This window comes from Rhinolophus sinicus, chromosome 12 (genome assembly GCF_057876585.1).
Source record: "Rhinolophus sinicus isolate RSI-liver-muscle chromosome 12, RSI-T2T, whole genome shotgun sequence".
In the NCBI taxonomy this organism is placed as follows: Eukaryota; Metazoa; Chordata; class Mammalia; order Chiroptera; family Rhinolophidae; genus Rhinolophus; species Rhinolophus sinicus.
The window spans coordinates 38,313,597-38,332,783 of NC_142512.1; the positions used below are offsets into that span (position 1 = coordinate 38,313,597).

General features: G+C 36.7%; 1 protein-coding gene and 1 pseudogene across 2 annotated transcripts in view; both read right to left on the minus strand.

Annotated features, from left to right (window-relative positions):
• The window catches only part of FBXO47 (F-box protein 47), a 35,474-nt gene extending 17,913 nt beyond the window's left edge, over positions 1 to 17,561 (minus strand). Inside the window, exon 1 of one of the 2 annotated variants that reach the window (XM_088802236.1) lies at positions 17,184 to 17,561. In XM_088802236.1, the coding sequence (XP_088658362.1) occupies positions 17,184 to 17,397 (214 nt within the window). In that variant the 5' untranslated portion in view covers positions 17,398 to 17,561. The remainder of the gene's footprint in view (positions 1 to 17,183) is intronic. The other variant, XM_074320486.2, reaches the window with a different exon arrangement.
• Positions 13,238 to 13,876, minus strand: LOC148756548 (large ribosomal subunit protein eL36 pseudogene; annotated as a pseudogene).
• Positions 17,562 to 19,187: the final 1,626 nt, after the last annotated feature.

Below are 19,187 nucleotides of genomic sequence, written 5' to 3' on the forward strand. Positions count from 1 at the left end.
CGCTCTGAAGAGACCCACCCCATATGCTCGGGTATTAGGTCAAAACATCTCCAAAGAGGTAAACTAGGGAGGCCATAAAAGAGAAACTGGCCAATACAGGAATCAAAGCACACTGGGATGCATTTTTTGCCCCCTTCAGGCCATCAAAAGTTGAAACCACCTCAAGAAAGTTTGGTGAAACAAATCTTTTTACCACAGATTTTGACAGTTTTCCGGCTAAAGAATCACAGGAAGATGGGATTTAGTCGTTTTGCCCCACCATCCTCAAATTTCTTAATTTAAAAAAAAAAAATCTCCTCAAGATTTCCCCCTCGGGAAGAGACAGTGCCGCTGCGCTCAGCTCCGGAGCTGCGTCCCGCCTCCCCCGCGTCTCAGAGGCCTCGAGAAGAGTTTAGAATCCTCCCAGGAGCCCCAGCGGGAGGGAGGCCCCGCCTCCTCATGAATAATAAGAAACCTAGCTCCCATAGTGCCCACCTCCCTCATGAATAATTAACGACCACGAGGTCCTTGGAGCCCGACCCCAGGCCAAAGCCGTCCTGTGCTTCAGGCTGAAGCCCGGAAGGGGTGGAGCCGTTGGAGTCTTGGGGAGGGGAGCGTGCAAAGGAAGAGCAGCGCCGTGGTGAGCCATACTTCGGCTCCAAACCACTTCCTTTCCTTTCAACCTAGTTTTGAGCCGACTTTTTATTCCCTCCACCCCCACCCCAATAGGGTAAGTTACAAGAGCTTTCATCAAAACTTCTGTTGGAAAACACCTCCAAACATTCCTTTTGAAATCTGACTGCCTAGAATCAAAGACCGTTGAGTACCTCCAGCCTTTCAAGATGAGAGACTGATGAACTGATCTTTCTAGCTTAGCCCTGCTCCCTGCAAGTTTAAGTTCTCGTTCATTTATTCACTCAGAGGCTATTTTTCGAAGCCTGCTCTGGGCCAGTCACTTGGAGTAGGCCCTAAGGATACAACAGACAGCAAGACAGATAAATTTCCTTAATGGAGCTTATTAGTTTAATGGGGAAGGTGGAGTAAACACAAAATAAAATAAACTACTGGTGGAGAGCAATGTTATGCAGGAAATAAGGCAGCTGAAAATAGGAAGGTTGGGGGTGTCATGTGTGCCTACTTTAGACAGACTGGTGAAGAAGGTCCCTTTGAGGAGGTTACATTTAATTTGAGAATAGATGGGAAGGAGTCAGGATAAGGGCTGGGGAGAAAATGAACAGCAGGAAAGATTTTGGTACGTTCCAGAAATTTGCAAGGCTGGCTGGCTGAGTTTAGTGAGAAAGTAGGAGAGTGGCATCATAGAGACCATGGAGAGATAGGCACAGACTGGGATAAGCAGGACCTCATTATATAAAGGCCCTAAAACAGGGCCATTTTAGAACCTCTGAAGGCCCTATATACCCCCAAAAGGGGACCCACACCACCTTATATCCAACAAAATATTATGTACCCACATCCTTCATTAAAATAAAATATAAGTAACTACATAAAGGTGGAGTTGAAATGTAGGGTTAGTTGACAACACATTGTTATATTATGTAGTCACAAACATTTATTAATTTTGACTTTGTAGTTTTTTGGAGCCAGTTCTTTTTTCCCCTCCATCTCATTTTTTAATGGGTCCTTGACAAGGTCTCAGCCCTTAGGCAGTCGGCCAGGACTGACGTGCCTAATGGATACAAAGATCCTGAATGGTGAGAAGTTTAGATTTCATTCAAAGCGCCATGGCAAGTCATTGAGGAGCTTTAGCACAGCATAATATGATCTGATTTACATTCCTCTGGCTTTTCTGTGGAGAATGAATGAAGCAGGTAGGAGTGGAAGAGGTGATAGCTCTCAGGATGTTGTTGCAGGAACAGGATGCTGGCCCTGGAGACATATGTTTGAGATATGCTTTGGACACAGTAGTAACTAAATTTGCTGATGGATTGGATGGGGTTGGGGCAGAGGGAAAGGAAGCAGATAAGGATGATTCCCAGGTTTCGGATTTTAATAAGTGGGTGGATGTTAATCTCATTTACTGAGATACGCAAATGCGAAGGAGTTTTTCTAGTGCAGAATTAAGAGTTTAATTTTGCAGAGAGTAAGTTTAATATGTCTATGAGACATCCAACTGAAGATGTCAAGGGGGCAGTTGAATTGACAAATTTGGAGGTTGCAGGGAAAACTCTGAGGTATAAATTTAAGAGTTTTCTGTATTAGAGGAATATCGACATTCAGAGATTGGGAAAAGGAGGACAAGTTCTCAGGGAGATTGAAAAGGACTATCTAGTGGAATAAAATGGAGAAACTCAGGAGAGTGTGGAGTCACAGAAGCCCGAAACGGAGTGCTTCCAGAATGAGGAGCTGTCCGCTATGCCAAGTTCTGCTGAGTTCAGGAAGGTGTCAGAAGTACTGTGAATCCACTTTGTCATTTCCTATCTCAGGAACCTACACTGATTTTCACCTTGCCAGCCACATCAATCAACTCCCTCTGCCATTTTTTCAATGTCCTCTATTATCTATTTCTCCCCTATTTGTTCATTCATTTGTTACTTCATTCATTTGTTACATTTGATCCATGCCTATTTTCTGCCAAGCCCAGCTGTTAGCTGCAGGGTAAGTACAGTGTCTGCCTTCTAGTGGCACATGGTCACAAGCACCCTGCTGGACTGATAGGCATTCTGTTTCTTCTTAAGGAAACAAAACTGCTGTTCCAGCAGGGATGAGGGGGAAGCAGGAGAGGGTGTGAGGGGAGATGACTCCTCCTTAGCAGATTTATTCCCACCTCTTTGTGCAGAAGCATCCATCAAAAATGACTTTCCTCCTTTACACATCTTCCTCCAGGTCCCACTTTAAGATTCACTTACTGCATAAAGCTTATTTCTTCAATAAGTATGCCTTTTCTCCTAAATGACATTGTAAACTCCTTGAGATACCTTATATCTCTTTTGTATCCTCACACAGAGGAACAACAGATACAGAGATGGATCAACTATGAGCCTACTGAAACTTAAGCTTCAGGGCTTCCTACTTGGATAGGCCTTTCCCAAAGCTCTGTACTTAATTTCGTATTCAAAACAGTAGGTGAATATTTGCTGATGGACTCCAAATTAACTCACTTCAAATATTTGTTGATTTATTAAGCTTTTTTTAATCCATATTTATTTATATGAGAGTTTTCGTTACTGATTATATCATTTCCATGCCCCAAAGCTTTCAATGGCTCCCCAATGCCTCTAATTAAATACAAGCCTTTAAGGCCTGCTACATTGTGGCTGGATTTTATGTCTCCAACCTTATCTCCCCAAACTCTTCCTTATTTGTACTAAACTGAATACCTCACTGTCACTCTGGTGTAGTTCATACTGATTTCTCTGCTGGGAAAGCTGTTTTCCAGTTCCACCTCTTGACATCCTAAGATAGCCATTAGGCCCTTGCTTTTGGAAGAGAGGTCCCTAGACCAACATCATGGTTTTGTTAGAAATGCAGAATCTCAGACCCGGCCTCAGACCAACTAAATCAGTATCTACATTTTAACAAATCCACAGTCAAGTTTGAGATACACTGACTTAAGCCATTTCACAGGCTACTTCCTGTAAGAGTCTTAAACCTTTTGAAATCCCTATAATGAAAAATGTTTTTCCTCTTTGAACCTTCATTCTGGCACTTGCTCTATGGGTACTTCATTCTGCCTTGAATCATGGTTAATTATGTACGAGTCTTAGTTAGATTGCGAGCCCTTTGAAGGCAGTAACAGTGGAGCCGCAACTTACAGACGAGTTACTTGACTTGCCACATCTCAATGCCCTGCTATATCCCATACACACGTACACCCACCCAAACCTCCATGGTGCTGGTGTTGTTTACTTGATACTCAGGTTTTGCAAGGATCCAAATATAAATTGACTCTCAGATGTGCCATGTGTGTGCAGGGAAATCTACTGCAATTATTTTTACTTAATAAGTGAGCATCTAACAATGATTTTATGTCATCCAAGTCTTGAATATTATTCCCTTTACCATTGATTGCTGCTGTAGGGCTGCTGTAGATAAAATTATATCTATTCCTGAGTACCAGAGCTGGCCTAAATTATTATTATTTTTAAATCTGGTTATTTGTAATATTCCGTAAGATCTTTAGAGAAGGAAATTCCACAAATTCCTTAGATTAAAACAATATACAGATTTTTCCTTAAAAAATATGAATTTAAAATTCCTACAAGAAATCAATGTTCACTGCAGAAAAATGTAAAAATATACACAAGTCCTTCCCCTTCCCCCCAAAAAAAATCAACCTAATCTTTCTACCTGGAGATAACTACTGTTAACACTTTGTTACATTTCCTGCCTCATAGGCTCTTTCCTGGCCAATAAATATAGCTCTATATAATTCTTTTTACTAGTTACATAGTATTTCACTAGAAAGATATACAAATTTGTTTAATTGGTTCTGCATCATTAAATTGTTCCCAGTTTTTTGTTACTTAATGTTGCAAGGAGCACTTTGTATATTCATCTTAAGATAATCTTTTAAAAGTTAATTTCTGGTTTTAAGAGTATTACCTTTTAAAATTAGTAGGCTGCAAATCATAGAAAACTGCAAACTGTAGTAGCTTAAACAAGATAGAAGTTTATTTTTCTCACATAAATCAAGTCCAGAGATAAGCAACAGGGCTGGTGTGGCAGCTCCACAATCATCTGGCTCCTATCGTGTTGCTCCACATCTAAAACCTGTGGTTTCCATCTCATGGTCAAGATGGCTGCTTGAGCTCAAGCCATTGTATTCACATTTCAGCAGGAAGGAGGATGGGGGAAGAACTTTCCCGCACTTCAAAGATCCTTCCTTTGACATGGATTTGGCCAGAACTTAATAACATGGTGACTCTTACCTGGGAAGTATTTCAGAGGGCCCTGTGCTCAGCTAAAAAATAGGAATTCTATTACTATATAAGAAGGGAAGAGTGGATATCAGAATACAAGAGCAGTCCCTATACTACAGGTAAGCACATTTTTCATTTTTGGCACATTTTGCGTCTGGTTTCCCATCTCTTACATTTTTTTTTTTTTTAATTGGGGAACAGTGTGTTTTTCCAGGACCCATCAGTTCCAAGTCAAGTTGTTGTTTTCAGTCTAGTTGTGGAGGGCGCAGCTCACTGGCCCATGTGGGAATCGAACCAGCAACCTCAGTGTTATGAGCACTGTGCTCTAACCAACTGAGCCAACCAGCCGCCCCCCCCATCTCTTGTATTTAGAGCAACAGTTTTTAAATGTCTAATCTAACAACAACCTAAACCAAGTTCCTGTTGGTTCTTGAGAGAGAAGACACACAACTGACTTATGTCTTTTCTATAATTGAAAATAGTTAAAGCCACATACATCTAAGTTCCCTTCTTTAGACAATGTAATTTCCTTTCTAGTTTGGTTTCATTAGAGTTTTCAAATCCTGTTCCATCCCTCTGAGATATTTCTTACCTTCTATTGATGTTGCTTTATTTTGGTCCCTGAGTTTGTTACTTTTTCTTCCTACTAAATCATAATTGTTTGAATTGCATTGAAATACGGTGATTTCTATCCTATACTTTTATGCATTTATTTCTTCGAATAGTGAGAATAAAGCCCAACCATGGATGATTTTTTTAACTTTTGTCCTTTTTTGCTGAAAAGATGGGTATTTTCTTTTCACTCTTTATTTTTAAAGACCAGTTAGCTGAATCATGAAAAGTTCTAGCAAAAATAATAAGGCATATTCAAGTGATTTTTATAGGGCAGTTGGAAAATTATATACTAACAAAAAATAAAAAGATGTATAAACTAGGGCATATGATACTAGGGGCTGTTGCATAGAGTCCTTAGGCTGTAGCATGGTGACAAGATTTCATCCAAAAATAGGCTTTGGCAAGGTAATGGCAAAAAATTCTTCACTTTTCTGACAAGGACACTAAGGCCCAAGGAGTTAAGTGTCATTCCCAAGGTTTTCAACTCCAGCATCCTGGCACGAAGCCAGTTTGAGTAATTACATTTTGCCTGGAAAATGCTATGTTAAAAATTCTGCTATAAAATAATGTACAGTATTATACTATTTTAAAAGGAAAATTATATGTAGGAGCATATTAAACACTAGAAGGAATGACATTATTAATATGTCAGCAGTAGTTATTTTTTCATGGCAAAATTAAGGGAGATTTAAGTAAGTTCTTTTTTCTTTTGTGCATTTCTGGGTTTGCCAAGCTCTCTGTATTGAACCCACGTTATTCATATTATTAGAAAAAAATATTTAAAATATGCACTGTTGTATATTACTGTACCACAAATGGAAGAGATGGAGAAGCGTTAGAAAGTAGTTTTGAATATTTTTAAATGAGTATCATCATAAACTGAAAGATGATAATGAATAAATTTACTCAAATATTTAAACCAGTTGATAAATCTGTCTGGGAAATCATGAGGTGGAAGAAACAAATCGCACAGCAGTTAGTGGTCCTGACTTACACCTCCCAAAATCTTTTCCTGATCTCCTTTCAAAAGAGGCTCTCCCCAAGATTAATTTTTAGAAAGATACAGGATTCTGATTTTATTACCCCTTGGACAGCATCAAGTTCCAGACAGCTACGCAACAAAGCCCTGAGATAATGTGGATTCAGATATGAGGAGACTGGCTATTGGCTCCCACACTCTAAAGCCAACTCAACCCCACTGGCAATAAATTTAATCCCATAGTTTATATTTCATGATTCAATTATTTAGGCTTCACTTTTGGCATTATGATGGGAATTCTGGAAAGTGGTTCTAACTGTTTTAAAAAATTAAGGCAAATGAGCTACAGACTGGGAGCAAATACTTACAAAAAACATATCTGCTAAAGGACTGTTATCTAAGATATACAAAGAACTTTTAAAACTCAACTATAAGAAAATGAACAGCCCAATTAAACAATATGCAAAAGACCTAAAAAGATAGATACGTCACCAAAGAAGATATATAGATGACAAGTAAGCATATGAAAAGACGTTCTACATCATATGTCATCAGGGAATTGCAAATTTAAACAACAATGAGAGCTTATTAGAATGGCCAAAATCCAAAGCACTGACAGCACTAAATGTTGGTGAGGATATAGAGCAATAGGAACTGTCATTTATTGCTGATGGGTAGGCAAAATGGTACAGCCACTTTTGAAGACAGTTTGGTGATTTCTTATAAAACTGAGCATATTCTTACCATATGACCCAGCAATTGTGCTTCTTGTTATTTACCCAAAAAGAGACAAAAACTTATGTCCACACAACAACCTGCTCATGGATATTTATAGCAGCTTTATCAATAATTGCAAAAGCTCGGAAGCAACCAAGACGTCCTTCAGTAGGTGAATAAACAAACTGTGATCCATCCGGACAATGGAATATTATTCAGTGCTAACAAGAAATGAGCTATCAAGCCACAAAAAGACATGGAGGAGTTTTAAATGCATATTAGTAAGTGAAAAAAGCCAATCTGAACAGGCTACATGCTGTGATTCAAACTATATGACATATGGAAAAGGCTTGAAACTATGGAGACAATAGAAAGATCATAGGGTGCCAAGGGCTGGGGAGGTGGGAGGGATAAATAGGCAGAGCACAGAGGATTTTGAGGGCAGTGAAACTATTCTGTGTGATACTCTCATGCTGGATACATCTCGTTATACATTTGTCAAAACCCATAGAATGCACACGGAAAATGAACCCTAATGTGAACTATGGACTTTGGATGACAATGATGTGTCTATATAGGTTCATCAATTTTAACAAGTATAGCACTCTGGCGGGGAGATGCTGATGGTAGGGGAACTTTTTTTTTAGGAAGTGGGGAGGCAGGAAGCCAGGGACAGGGAGAAAAGAAAATCTGTATCTTTCACTCAGTTTTGCTGTGAACCTAAAACTGCTCTAAAAAAATGAAGTCTATATGTTAAAAACTTAAGGCCAGCACTTAGCTTTTAATTTAGGAAAAATTTTCCAGTTAAAAAAAACTAGACTTTCTAGACATAAAGCAATCAGATTTTTTTACATGTGCATGTATTCTAGTTTGTGTGTGCACATGTGAAAGTAGTTGGGCATTGTATCCTTGCCTTCTCGAAGCACAAAAATGAAATGTTTCAGGAATCTTTAAAAGATACGTTAACAAAAATAATTCTTTTTGTTGTTAAATACTTCTTGTTAGATCTCATGAATGGAACACTAACGGCAATTAAAGCAAATTCCTTGTGAGTAGCTTTGGCAGGACCGTCATCAAATATGAATAATACTCCCTTGTGGGAAAAACTACTAAAAAATTAATTTCCAGATGGTCAAATTTCAGACTTGACTCATTTGGAATGCTTTACAAATTGAAAACACTTAAACTGGAAAAACTCAGAAAACTATAATTCTCATTAATTGAAATTACTAAGTAAAAAAAGCCACAGGATCAAGGTTACTGAAGAGAGCACATTTTAAGCAGAAATGGGTGCTGTAATTTTTCCAGCAGGTGGCAGAAGAGAGCTGTGTAAGATTTAATGTTTTCTCGAATTGAGTAGTGGAAACCCTAAAGGAAGAGAACTGGAAAGCCCCTTAGCTGTCAGAACAGCCTCTGTTTACAGATGAAGAAACTGTAAATCCAGAGATTATCTGAACTTCCTAAGGCAAAACACCACTGAAATAAATTCCTTGAAACATGTCTGGCTATGTATGGGTAAATTTCACTTACAATTACATTACGCTCAAGGCAAACAAATTTAATTAGGTATGAAAAAATATAATATTTCATATAAAATGTTAAGTTATGATAGAAAAGCCTTTGCAGTATTTCCAGAATTCTTTCCTTTTTTGATTAAAACTTTAAAAAAAAACACATAAAGGCCATCTGAAAGCTTTCTGATGGAAAGTGCGTTGCCAGGGAAAAGTACAAATTTTTGACCTGAATTTGATTCTTCATCTCATGTTTGCTGTCTTACCTTGAATAAATTACTCAAGCTTTGTGTTCATTGTCAAGTGGAATAATAATGTATACCCTATAGGGTTTTTGCAAGGTTTAAATGAGATCACGCTTGTAACACTCTTGGCGCATACATAGCAGGCACTCAAATATTATTTCTTTTTTCCACCCACTCTGGGGTACACAGAGGTGGACAAGCTGGGTACTTCCATTAATAGGACTGTCAAATAAAATACAGGACATCCAGACAAATTTTAATTACAAATAAACAATGGACATTTTTTTAGTGCAAGCATATCCCAAATTTTGCACAGGAAATACTCATACTAAAAAATTACTTGTTGTTTATCTGAAATTAAAATTTACCTTAGTGTCTTATGTTTTTCTTTGCTAAAGCTGGCAACCCTAATTTTTAAAGGTTCCTGATATACTACAAAATGAAGAAACATCAAAGCAGTGTTACAAAATTAGTGATACATTTTTAAATATGTGCCTTTAATAAGTTAGAATGCCAGACCAAGAACTACAGTGCAATATAACTGCCAGGCACAAGATATTGATAGGTCATATAACAAATATGAACTTACAGTGCACTACAGGAAGTGTGGTCTGGTATTGGGACATATGCTTAAAGCTGCATAAAAAATGTCTTCATTATCTTGTTTCTGTGTCTTTGTGACTGTATTGTAATCTCATTTGGAGATGAGGCTAAAGATCTAAATTTGAGGTCCTTTGTGACTGAGGGCTCAGCCAAATGGCCCCTTGATCCCCCAGAATAAGCCCTATTCACTTTCTGATATAACAGTAGAGATACTTGGTACTTTATCCTAGAAAAATGTTTCCTTTGTGAAATATGACAAGATCTTTTACTTGGTTGTATTTTATGTGTTATTCCTTCATTGATGTTGGGAAAAGGCAAAGCAAGCTAATGGGCTGAATGCAGCCAAAGGACATAGTGGCCCAATTTCTACCCTGTAAGGAACTGGAGGAGCTGCAGCAAAAATTTAATATACCCCAAAGGACGGCATGTTCTCCTTTCATCTACTTGCACAAAGGATTATTATAGTTTATTATGTACTAAAGTTGTCTGTTCATCATATCACAAGTACTTTTTCAGACCCCTGTGTGGTTATCTTACAGCATCAAGATATTAGGAAAGAAGTAGCCTAAACATTAAGTAGCTAGCCTCAGTGTTTGACACAATGCCAGATTTACAAATAAAACCAAAACTTAAAATAAATAAATAAATAAATGGTTTTCTTTTTAAATTACATTGATTAAATATTGTAAAAAAATAAAAAAGAATATTTGCAAAAAATATGTAAGGAATAAAGACATGATGTAATGGACTCATTTTAGAAGTCCCCGCCTCTCAGTTTTAGAAAAAAACAAAAATCATAAAACAATATCATCATGACCTCTGAAGTTCCCTGGGGTCCCCTTCCAGTTCCCCTTCCTTCCCTCTCCCTTCATAGGTAATCATTATCCTGAATTAGTTTTTATAAATTCTCTTGATTTTCATTACAGTTTTACCATGTATATTTATATTCCTAATATTTACATGTATCTATGTGCTTAAAATGTAAGAGAAATATGGCACGCATACAAAATCATGCATGAATATATAGATATTCAACAACAGTAATAAAATAAACACTTGTGAATCCATTACCAGGCCAAGAAAGAACATTATCAAGACCACGTGTGCACCTTTTTTTATCCCAGAGATGAATATTATCTGGAATTTTATATTAACCATTTTTGTAGTCAATTATGTATAACACTTAACCATTTTAAAGTGTACAGTTTAGTGGCATTAAGTACATTCACATTGTTGTGCAACCATCACGACCATCCATCCCCAGAACGTTTTCATCTTCCCAACTGGAACTCTGTACTCAGTAACACTAATTTCCCATTTCCTCCTTCACTTAGATCCTGGCAATCATAATTCTACTTTCCTTCTCTATGAATTTGACTACTCTGTGTACCCCACATAAGTGAAATCGTACAATATTTGTCCTTTTGTGACTGGCTAATTTAATTTAGCATGAAGTCTTTGAGGTTCGTCCATGTTGTAACATGTCAGAATATCCTTCCTTTTAAAGGCCTGATAATTAATCTCTCAAATGGGAATGTATTGACTCTATAGATCAATTTGAGGACACCTGACATTTTTATTAACATAAGTCTTGCAATCTATGAATATAGTATAGCTCTCTATTTTAGTATTCTTTAATATCTGTTAATAAAGTCTTATAATTTTTCTTCATAGAGGTCTGGCACATCTTTTGTTAGATTTATTCCTAGGTACTTCATAATTTTGATCTTATTATAAATGATATATCTCTTTTTTATATTTTTATTTTTTTTAATTTATTGGGGTGACAATTATTAGTAAAATTACATAGATTTCAGGTGTACAATTCTGTATTACATCATCTATAAATCCCATTGTGTGTTCACCACCCAGAGTCAGTTCTCCTTCCATCACCATATATTTGATCCCCTTGATATATCTCTTTTTAAAGTACAATTTCTATTAGTAAATGCACTTGATTTTCATTTATTGATTTTGTTCCTAATACACTTGCTTGCTAAATTCTCATTAATTCAATTAATATATCTGTAAATTCTTTGAGATTTTTTATGTAAACAGTAATATCTAAGAGTAATGACAGTTTTGTTTCCTTCAGTTCAATTTTTATACTTGCTCTTATTCTGATGGTCTCCAGTACAATATTGAAAATCAGCCATCCTTGTCTTGTTTCCAGTTTTAAAGGAAGTGATTTTTATATATCACCATTATGTTTTCTAATAGTATTCTTTTTAAGTTCATGAATGTATGTTCAATTTTATCAAAGGCTTTTCTCTTACTCAGTCAATGTGATAAATTTCATTACTTGGTTTTCTTTTTTCATAACTTTTCATTATAAAAATTTTCCAAGGTACATAAAAGTTGAAAGAATAGTACAATGAACACACACACACACACACACACACACACACACACATATATATATATATATATATATATATATATATATATATATATATACCTACCTATGACTTAGGTACAAAAATTGTTAACATTTTACTACTTTTGCTTTACCTATGTATCATATATACAATATTTATTATATATTACATATATTATATATGTAATATGTATACATATATTATACATGTAATATATTACATATATTACATATGTAATATTATATATGTAACATATAATATATAATATATGATATATAAAATATATATTAGATTGGTGCAAAAGTAATTGTGGTTTAAAAGGTTAAAAATAATTGCAAAAGCTGCAATTACTTTTTCACCAACCTAATATATTATAATATATGTTACCATTTGAAGGTAACGTGCAGATATCATGACACACCATCCATAAAGTACTTCATGCAACTCCTTAATATAAGGACATTTTCCTACAAAAATACAATATTTTATCACACCTAAGAAAATGAATAATTAATTGATTTCTTCATATTAAAGGCATTCCTGGGGTAAATCCAACATGGTAATAATGTGTTACCCTTTCAAACATTGCTGAATTCAGTTTGCTAATAGTTTTCTTATGATATTTGCATTTATGTTCATGAGTGAGGTTGGTATAAAATTTTCCTGTCCCAGCTGTCCTTGTAAGGTTTTGGAATATTGCTTTGACATTGTACTATATGTCCATTAAATTAAGCTTGGTGATTGTGCTATTCAAATTTCATAAATCCTTACTGATTTTGTTTTGCTTTTTTGGCTGATTGGTTTACTGATCACTTGAGAGTATTACTATCTCCTTTATGATTTTCAGTCTCCTCTTTTTGTCTGTCAGTTTTTACAGTATACTTTTATCATTATATAGTGATCTCTTCATAGCTAATAATTTTTTTGCTTTTAAGTACATTTTATCTAATACGTAGTTTTATCAGCTTTCTTTTACTTAGTATTTGCTTATTGTGTCTTTTCCATTCTTTTCACCTCAACCTTTCTGTATTCTTATGTGTCCTATGTTCTAGGTGGGTTGTTTTTGTAAACTGTAGAGCTGGATTTTTCTCTACTCTGACATTTTATAATGGCAGCATTTATTGCATGATACTTATTGCAGTTACTGATATATTATTTTTCTTTTTTTAGTTGTCTTTTGGTTCTCTGTTTTATGCTTATTTTTCCTCTTCCCTCCTTTTTGACTGATTACTTTGTATCACTTCATTTTTCCCTCTTTATTAGTTTGGAAGTTAAATATTGTATTCCTAGACTTTTAGTGGTTGATAGAAAAACTCATTAGGCGTACTGAACTCATCAAAGTCCAAAGTAAATCATTATTCTTTTGCCTTCTTCCAAACACTGTAAGGACCTTAAAACACTTTATTCCAATCAGCCACCTTCTGAGTTATATGTTTCTCAGGTTATGTATTTTAGTTCCATCTTGTTAGGGTTTTGTTATTGTTGTTGTTGTTTCTGTAAAGTTTTTATTACGAACAGAGCAGGGAGGAGACTCAATCCTCTTGGCAGTTGTTTCCAGCTGTGGCCAGGACATTGCTCAGTTCTCTTGCTTCCTATTGGCACCAATATGTGTCCCCAACATTTTCTTGACGAACCTGAGGGCTTGTCTTTGGAAACCTTGAGCATTTCCATTGTATGCCACTCATTTAGGGCAAAGCTGCACACCTTTCAGATCATGTCTTGTGGGGACTTGGTGTGATCGATGAGGCTCCTGTGCCTTGTCTTGCTCACATTCTTGGTCACCTTGTGGTCCTTTTTGAGGTCCATGGCTATGGGATAGCACAGAGCCATGGGTGGACCTGTACTGCAGCCCTGGAGGCCAGACGGCAGCAGATACCCTCTTGTTAGCTTTTTAATGCAATAGATTGTTATTATAGTTTTAGGTAGTCAATAATAAATAGATTAGATAAAATAGTCCATATTTGATTAATTATTTTACCACTTTTATCACTCTTCACGCCTTCCTTTATCTCATTCCTTCAGTCTGAGATTACTTTCCTTCTGCCTGAAATACATATTTTGGAATTTTACTTGGAGAGGTTCCCTGGTAGCAAATGCTTTTAGTTTTTATTGTTTGAAGTTCCTTCATTTTTACCTTTATTCTTTACGGATATTTTCAGTGGGTATAAAATTCTAGGTTGATAATCAATCTTCTTTCAGCACATTGAAGGTATTATTCCATTAACTTCTTAATTTTACTATTGCTCTTGAGAAATCAGCTATCAGTCTAAATGTTGTAGCTTTGAAGTTATCTGAGTTTTCTCTCTACTTTTAAGATCTAGTCTCTGTCTTGGTGTTCTGCAACTTTATTATGATGTGTTGGAATGTGAATTTCTATTAAGAATTCATTGGAATTCTTCAATCTGAATATCCTTTCATTTTCTATTTTTTGGTCTCATTGTGCTATAGCCCAAATCATTTCTTCAGATGTCTCCTAGTTCTCTAATTCTCCCTTCAGTGTGTCTAATCTGCTGTTAAATCTGTCTACTAAGTTTTAAATTTTAATTATTACATTTTTTTACTTCCAGAATTTTATTTATTTTTTAAAAACTGATCATTTTTGTAGTCTTTTATAATTTTCTCATGTTACCCATTCCTTTTTTGATTTCTTAAAAACTCTAAAATAGTTATTATTTTTAATATCATGTTTCTAATAATTCTTGTATTTAAAGTCTTTGTAAATCTGATTCTGCTGTCTGTGTTTCTAATTTTCTTGCTCATGGTACCTTGTTTCTTTGGGTTTTGTGATTTTTGACTGTGAGCTTATATTTCTTAAAACTTTATCTGTGGGAATTTGGGGAGGCCTGAGGTAAAGTTGGGTTCATCTAGAGAAAAATTGCTCTTACTTCTAGCAATTGAGGCACTTAGGACTACTTAAAAAGCCTCCACTCTGTTGGAGGCTTTTCAGACCATCCAACTGATATGAATCTGGGATGCAAACTTGTGTTATGGTTAGCTTTTGCTTACATGTTTTCAGGAGTTTGTTTCACTTTTATGTGGTACTAAGAATCAAGACAGCCCTTTCTGGTTGCAGACCTTCCAGGTGGAGGAATTCGATTATTTCTAGATTAGCCTAACCATAAAGGTATAGCCTTTAGGGCCTCACCTATCTGGAAGGGTATCCAATTAGAGTCTCCACCTTAGGCAGATCCTGGGCTCTGTCTCCTGTTCTTGGAGCTCTTTAAAGTTTTGAAAACTGAATGCTAACTTATTTGGCAATTGCTCCATTTTATGTCTCTGGGTTCTTACTGTCATGGTTTTGGCTGAATACTCCTTACTTAGAAGAAGATATTTGTAGTATTTTATCCAAAATTTTTAGATGTTTTCAGCAGGAGAGTCAGTAGGGTGCTGGGTTCCTTATACCATCTGAATTGGAAGCCTGCATTACTTATTTTTCAATAATATTCTTAAAATTTCTCTAAAAAAACATACTCAGGCCTTTATATACATTGCTTCCCAAACTTTTTCCATCTCTTTATGTTATTCTTTACTCTCAATAACCTGTCCTTTAAGTATGACACATACTCATTGACTTTTAGCATCTGAAACTGATATCTTTGGCTGATAAAGAATTATGTAATGTTAGGCAAAGAAAAAGATTTGAAGGGCAGCCAAGGTCTGCAATGTTCACATAGTTTTGGATTATTTTTGTCTCTTGTTTTCTCTTATGGTTTCAAATTCAATTTTTAAATGCTCCTAAATAGCCCTGTTGTTTATTTACCTCGTTAACATTTCTGGTAAACAGAACAGATTAATGTTTATCAAAGGAACATTTTTAAGGACAGCATGATCACATTGGATGGTCTCCATTTTCAGCATGTCTGGTTCCGAAGCACATAATAGACACATTTTGAACATCTGATTCTCCACATTTCATCAAATAACATGCTTTGTTTTCTATGAATGTATGGATTATTGCAGCAAGAGTCAAGAAAACACAGCCAAGAGGAGATGGACTCAACTCTTTCCATTTCTCAGCTTGAAAGGTTCTTTCTTTTTCTCCCTTTCCTTCTATTTCCTAAAGCTTTCTCTGACTAGCCTGGAGGAAGCCATCTCTCCTCCCCCTGAAAGCAAATGAAAATAGTATTTTTCTTTCCTTACTCTCACTAGCATCCTCCCAGGTGACCTGTTTCATCTCACTTTCTTAAACTTTTTTTTTTTTTTAAATTTTAAGTGTGTTTTTCCAGGACCCATCAGCTCCAAGTCAAGTAGTTGTTTCAATCTAGTTGTGGAGGGCGCAGCTCACAGTGGCCCACGTGGGGATCCAACAGGCAACCTTTTTAAGAGCACTGCGCTCCAACCAACTGAGCCAACCGGCCGCCCCTCATCTCAATGTTTTCTGAGACATCATTTTCTCCTTTTTTTTTCTTTCTTATCTCTTTGGCCTCTCCTTCTCAAGATCTATTCTCTTTATCTACTCCTTAAATGCCAGTGCTCCTGAAAGCTGTGTGAGAGAACATTTTCCCCTCCAAACACTTACCCCCCACACCTGGCTCCAATCACTACCTTACATATATCACAAGATGTATCTCCAGGTCAGCCTCCTCATGAAATCCAGATCCCATATCCAACTGCATACTGGGCACCTCCATGCGGATGCCCCATGGGCTTCTCAGCCCAAAATGTCCTGAATTCATCTGTCTACCCAACTTTCCACCTCCACCAATATCTGCTTCTCTTCCTGTCTCTGTTTAACCAGAACCTCGGAATCATTCTAAACCCTTTTGTTTTATTTCTTTATCTCCCTCCTTCTTCCTCTCAGGCTGGCCAAGTCTTTATTTATATTTATATACATATATATATATATATACATATATATATATATGTATATATATATGTATATATATATATACACACACATACTTATTAATATGTTATATTAATATTATATATATAATATTAGTGTATTGTGTTACATTAATATATTATTTATGTTATATTAATTTTCTTTCTCTATTCCATTATAAATGTCACTGCCCTGGTCCAGGCAGGCCCCCATCCTTTCTTGCCTAAACCATTATATTTGCATCTTAACTGGTTTCCCTGCTTTCCATTACATCCTCTTCTAATCCATTCTCCACACTGCCTCCAGGGGTCCTCCAGAGTGATTGTTCTAGAATGCAAATCTGATATCTTTCCCTCACTTAAAACCCTTCACTAGTGCTCTCACTTTAGGACAAGATTAGAATTCCTCAAGGTAGCACGCCATGCTCCCCCACCCCCATCTTGGCACATACCTCTCTGGTACCTTGCCAGGCCTTCCATGTGTTCCAGGCGAGTGAGTTGCTCACAGGTCCCAAAGGGCCCAGGCTCTTGCATACCAATCTCCTTTGCTGGGAAAGACTTTCCTCTTGTTGCCCACTTCTCAGCCAGCAGACCCCTGAAGCACAATGTCAAGGGGTCCCATTTGCAGATCCTTCCTCTCGTTTTCTGTCCTGGACTTTCATCCATTAGCAGGAAGCCAGCATTTTCCAGGCTGTCCTAGGACTCGGGGTTCTGTCTTCCTGGGCACATTTTCAGTCTCCGGCTGGCAAGGCAGTCCCATGAATTTTTGGAGAGAAGCATGTGCTGGAATAAGGAGAGTGGGATCACAAAGAAGTCATCAGTATCCCAGATTCTTTCTCGTCTTCTCCCTCTCGCCTCCTCCCAATCCCTACCCCAGCAATTTCTTTTTTTCCCCTTAGAGTAGCTGAGGGAACCTGTCAAAGCCAGGTCAGGAGCTTGCCTTGTCTGATGTCTTTTCTAAAGAGACAGTGGTCAGCCCCCACCAGATGGGAACCTGTCTGTGCAGGAGGCAGATAATTATCTTTTCAGCAGTGGGAGGCCTTACCATGAATGGAAGTTCAGGCATTTGCTGCAGCTGTGGCCCCACAGCCACATTGCGAGGCAGTGTATGCCTGGCAAGCAAGATTTAGCTGGGTCAGTTCACAGGAAGTGCTTGGTGGTATAGAGGTGGGAGAAGTGAGGTATAGGGCAGATTGGGGCTCCCTTCTCCCATGAAGCAGTGAGGAACTTGCAGGACCCACACCTGAAGTCTCTCCTTAGAGACCAGTGTAAGCCAGCCCACCCTGGAGGATCCAGAATTCAAGGACAGAACTTAGGATGGACAGATTTCTCCTTATTTAATGCAGGAAAATCCTAATAACCAGATGGCCAACAATGAGACATGCTGCCTACGAAGGTAATGAACACCTCATTATTGGAGGTATTCAAGCAGATGCTAGCTGGCTGGCTGCTAGGGATGTTGCAGAAAGAAGCCTTAATATGGGTGGGAATTAGTATCTATGTCCTCCAAAGCCTTCTTGCCTTTATCGGGTCTTATGGGGATAAGAGCATGAAGTTGGAGTCGTCATAGGCCCAAGTGTTGGCTCCACAGTAGGATGGCCACGAGTAAGTTACTTATTGTCTTCATTTAAAATAAATTATATAAACATACTTTATTTTTCTAATTGATGATCATTGTTAGAAAAACAATTTATTGTAGACACTTTCCATCACAATACATACAGTTTTAACTTATCCTTTTTAGTAGCTATATGCTGTGTTTCCCTGAAAATAAGACCTAGCTGGACAATCAGCTCTAATGTGTCTTTTGGAGCAAAAATTAATATAAGACCTGGTCTTATATTATATTATGTTATTAGATAAGACCCAGTCTTATATTATAGCAAAATAACACCGGGTCTTATGTTAACTTTGCTCCAAAAGATGCATTAGAGCTGATTGTCCGGTTAGGTCTTATTTTCGGGGAAACACGGTACTCACTTCCTTTAAACCACGGCTTCTTCATCTGTAAAATGGAATAGTAATGAAATCATGGAGATAATGCAAGTATTAAATAAGGAAATGCACATAAAGTGCTTAGTATTTAGTTAGGCATCTAAAACAAGTTGATGACTGATTGGTATTTGAAACCAGCACTGTCCAATTGAAATATAATGTGAGTCACATATGTAATTTAAAATTTTCTAGTAGCTACATTTAAAAAATAACAATAAAGACGTGAAATTAATTTAAATAATTTATTTAACCCAACATATCCCAAACATTATAATTTCAACATGTAATTAATATAAAATTATTAATATGTTTGCAATCTTATTTTTGTATGAAGTTTTTAAAATCCAGAGTGTATGTTACACTTATAGCACATCTCAGTTCGGACCAGCTATAGTTTAAGTGCTCCATAGTCACACATAGCCAGTGGCCACGTGTGCAGTTCTAAAGTTTTCGTCTTAGTT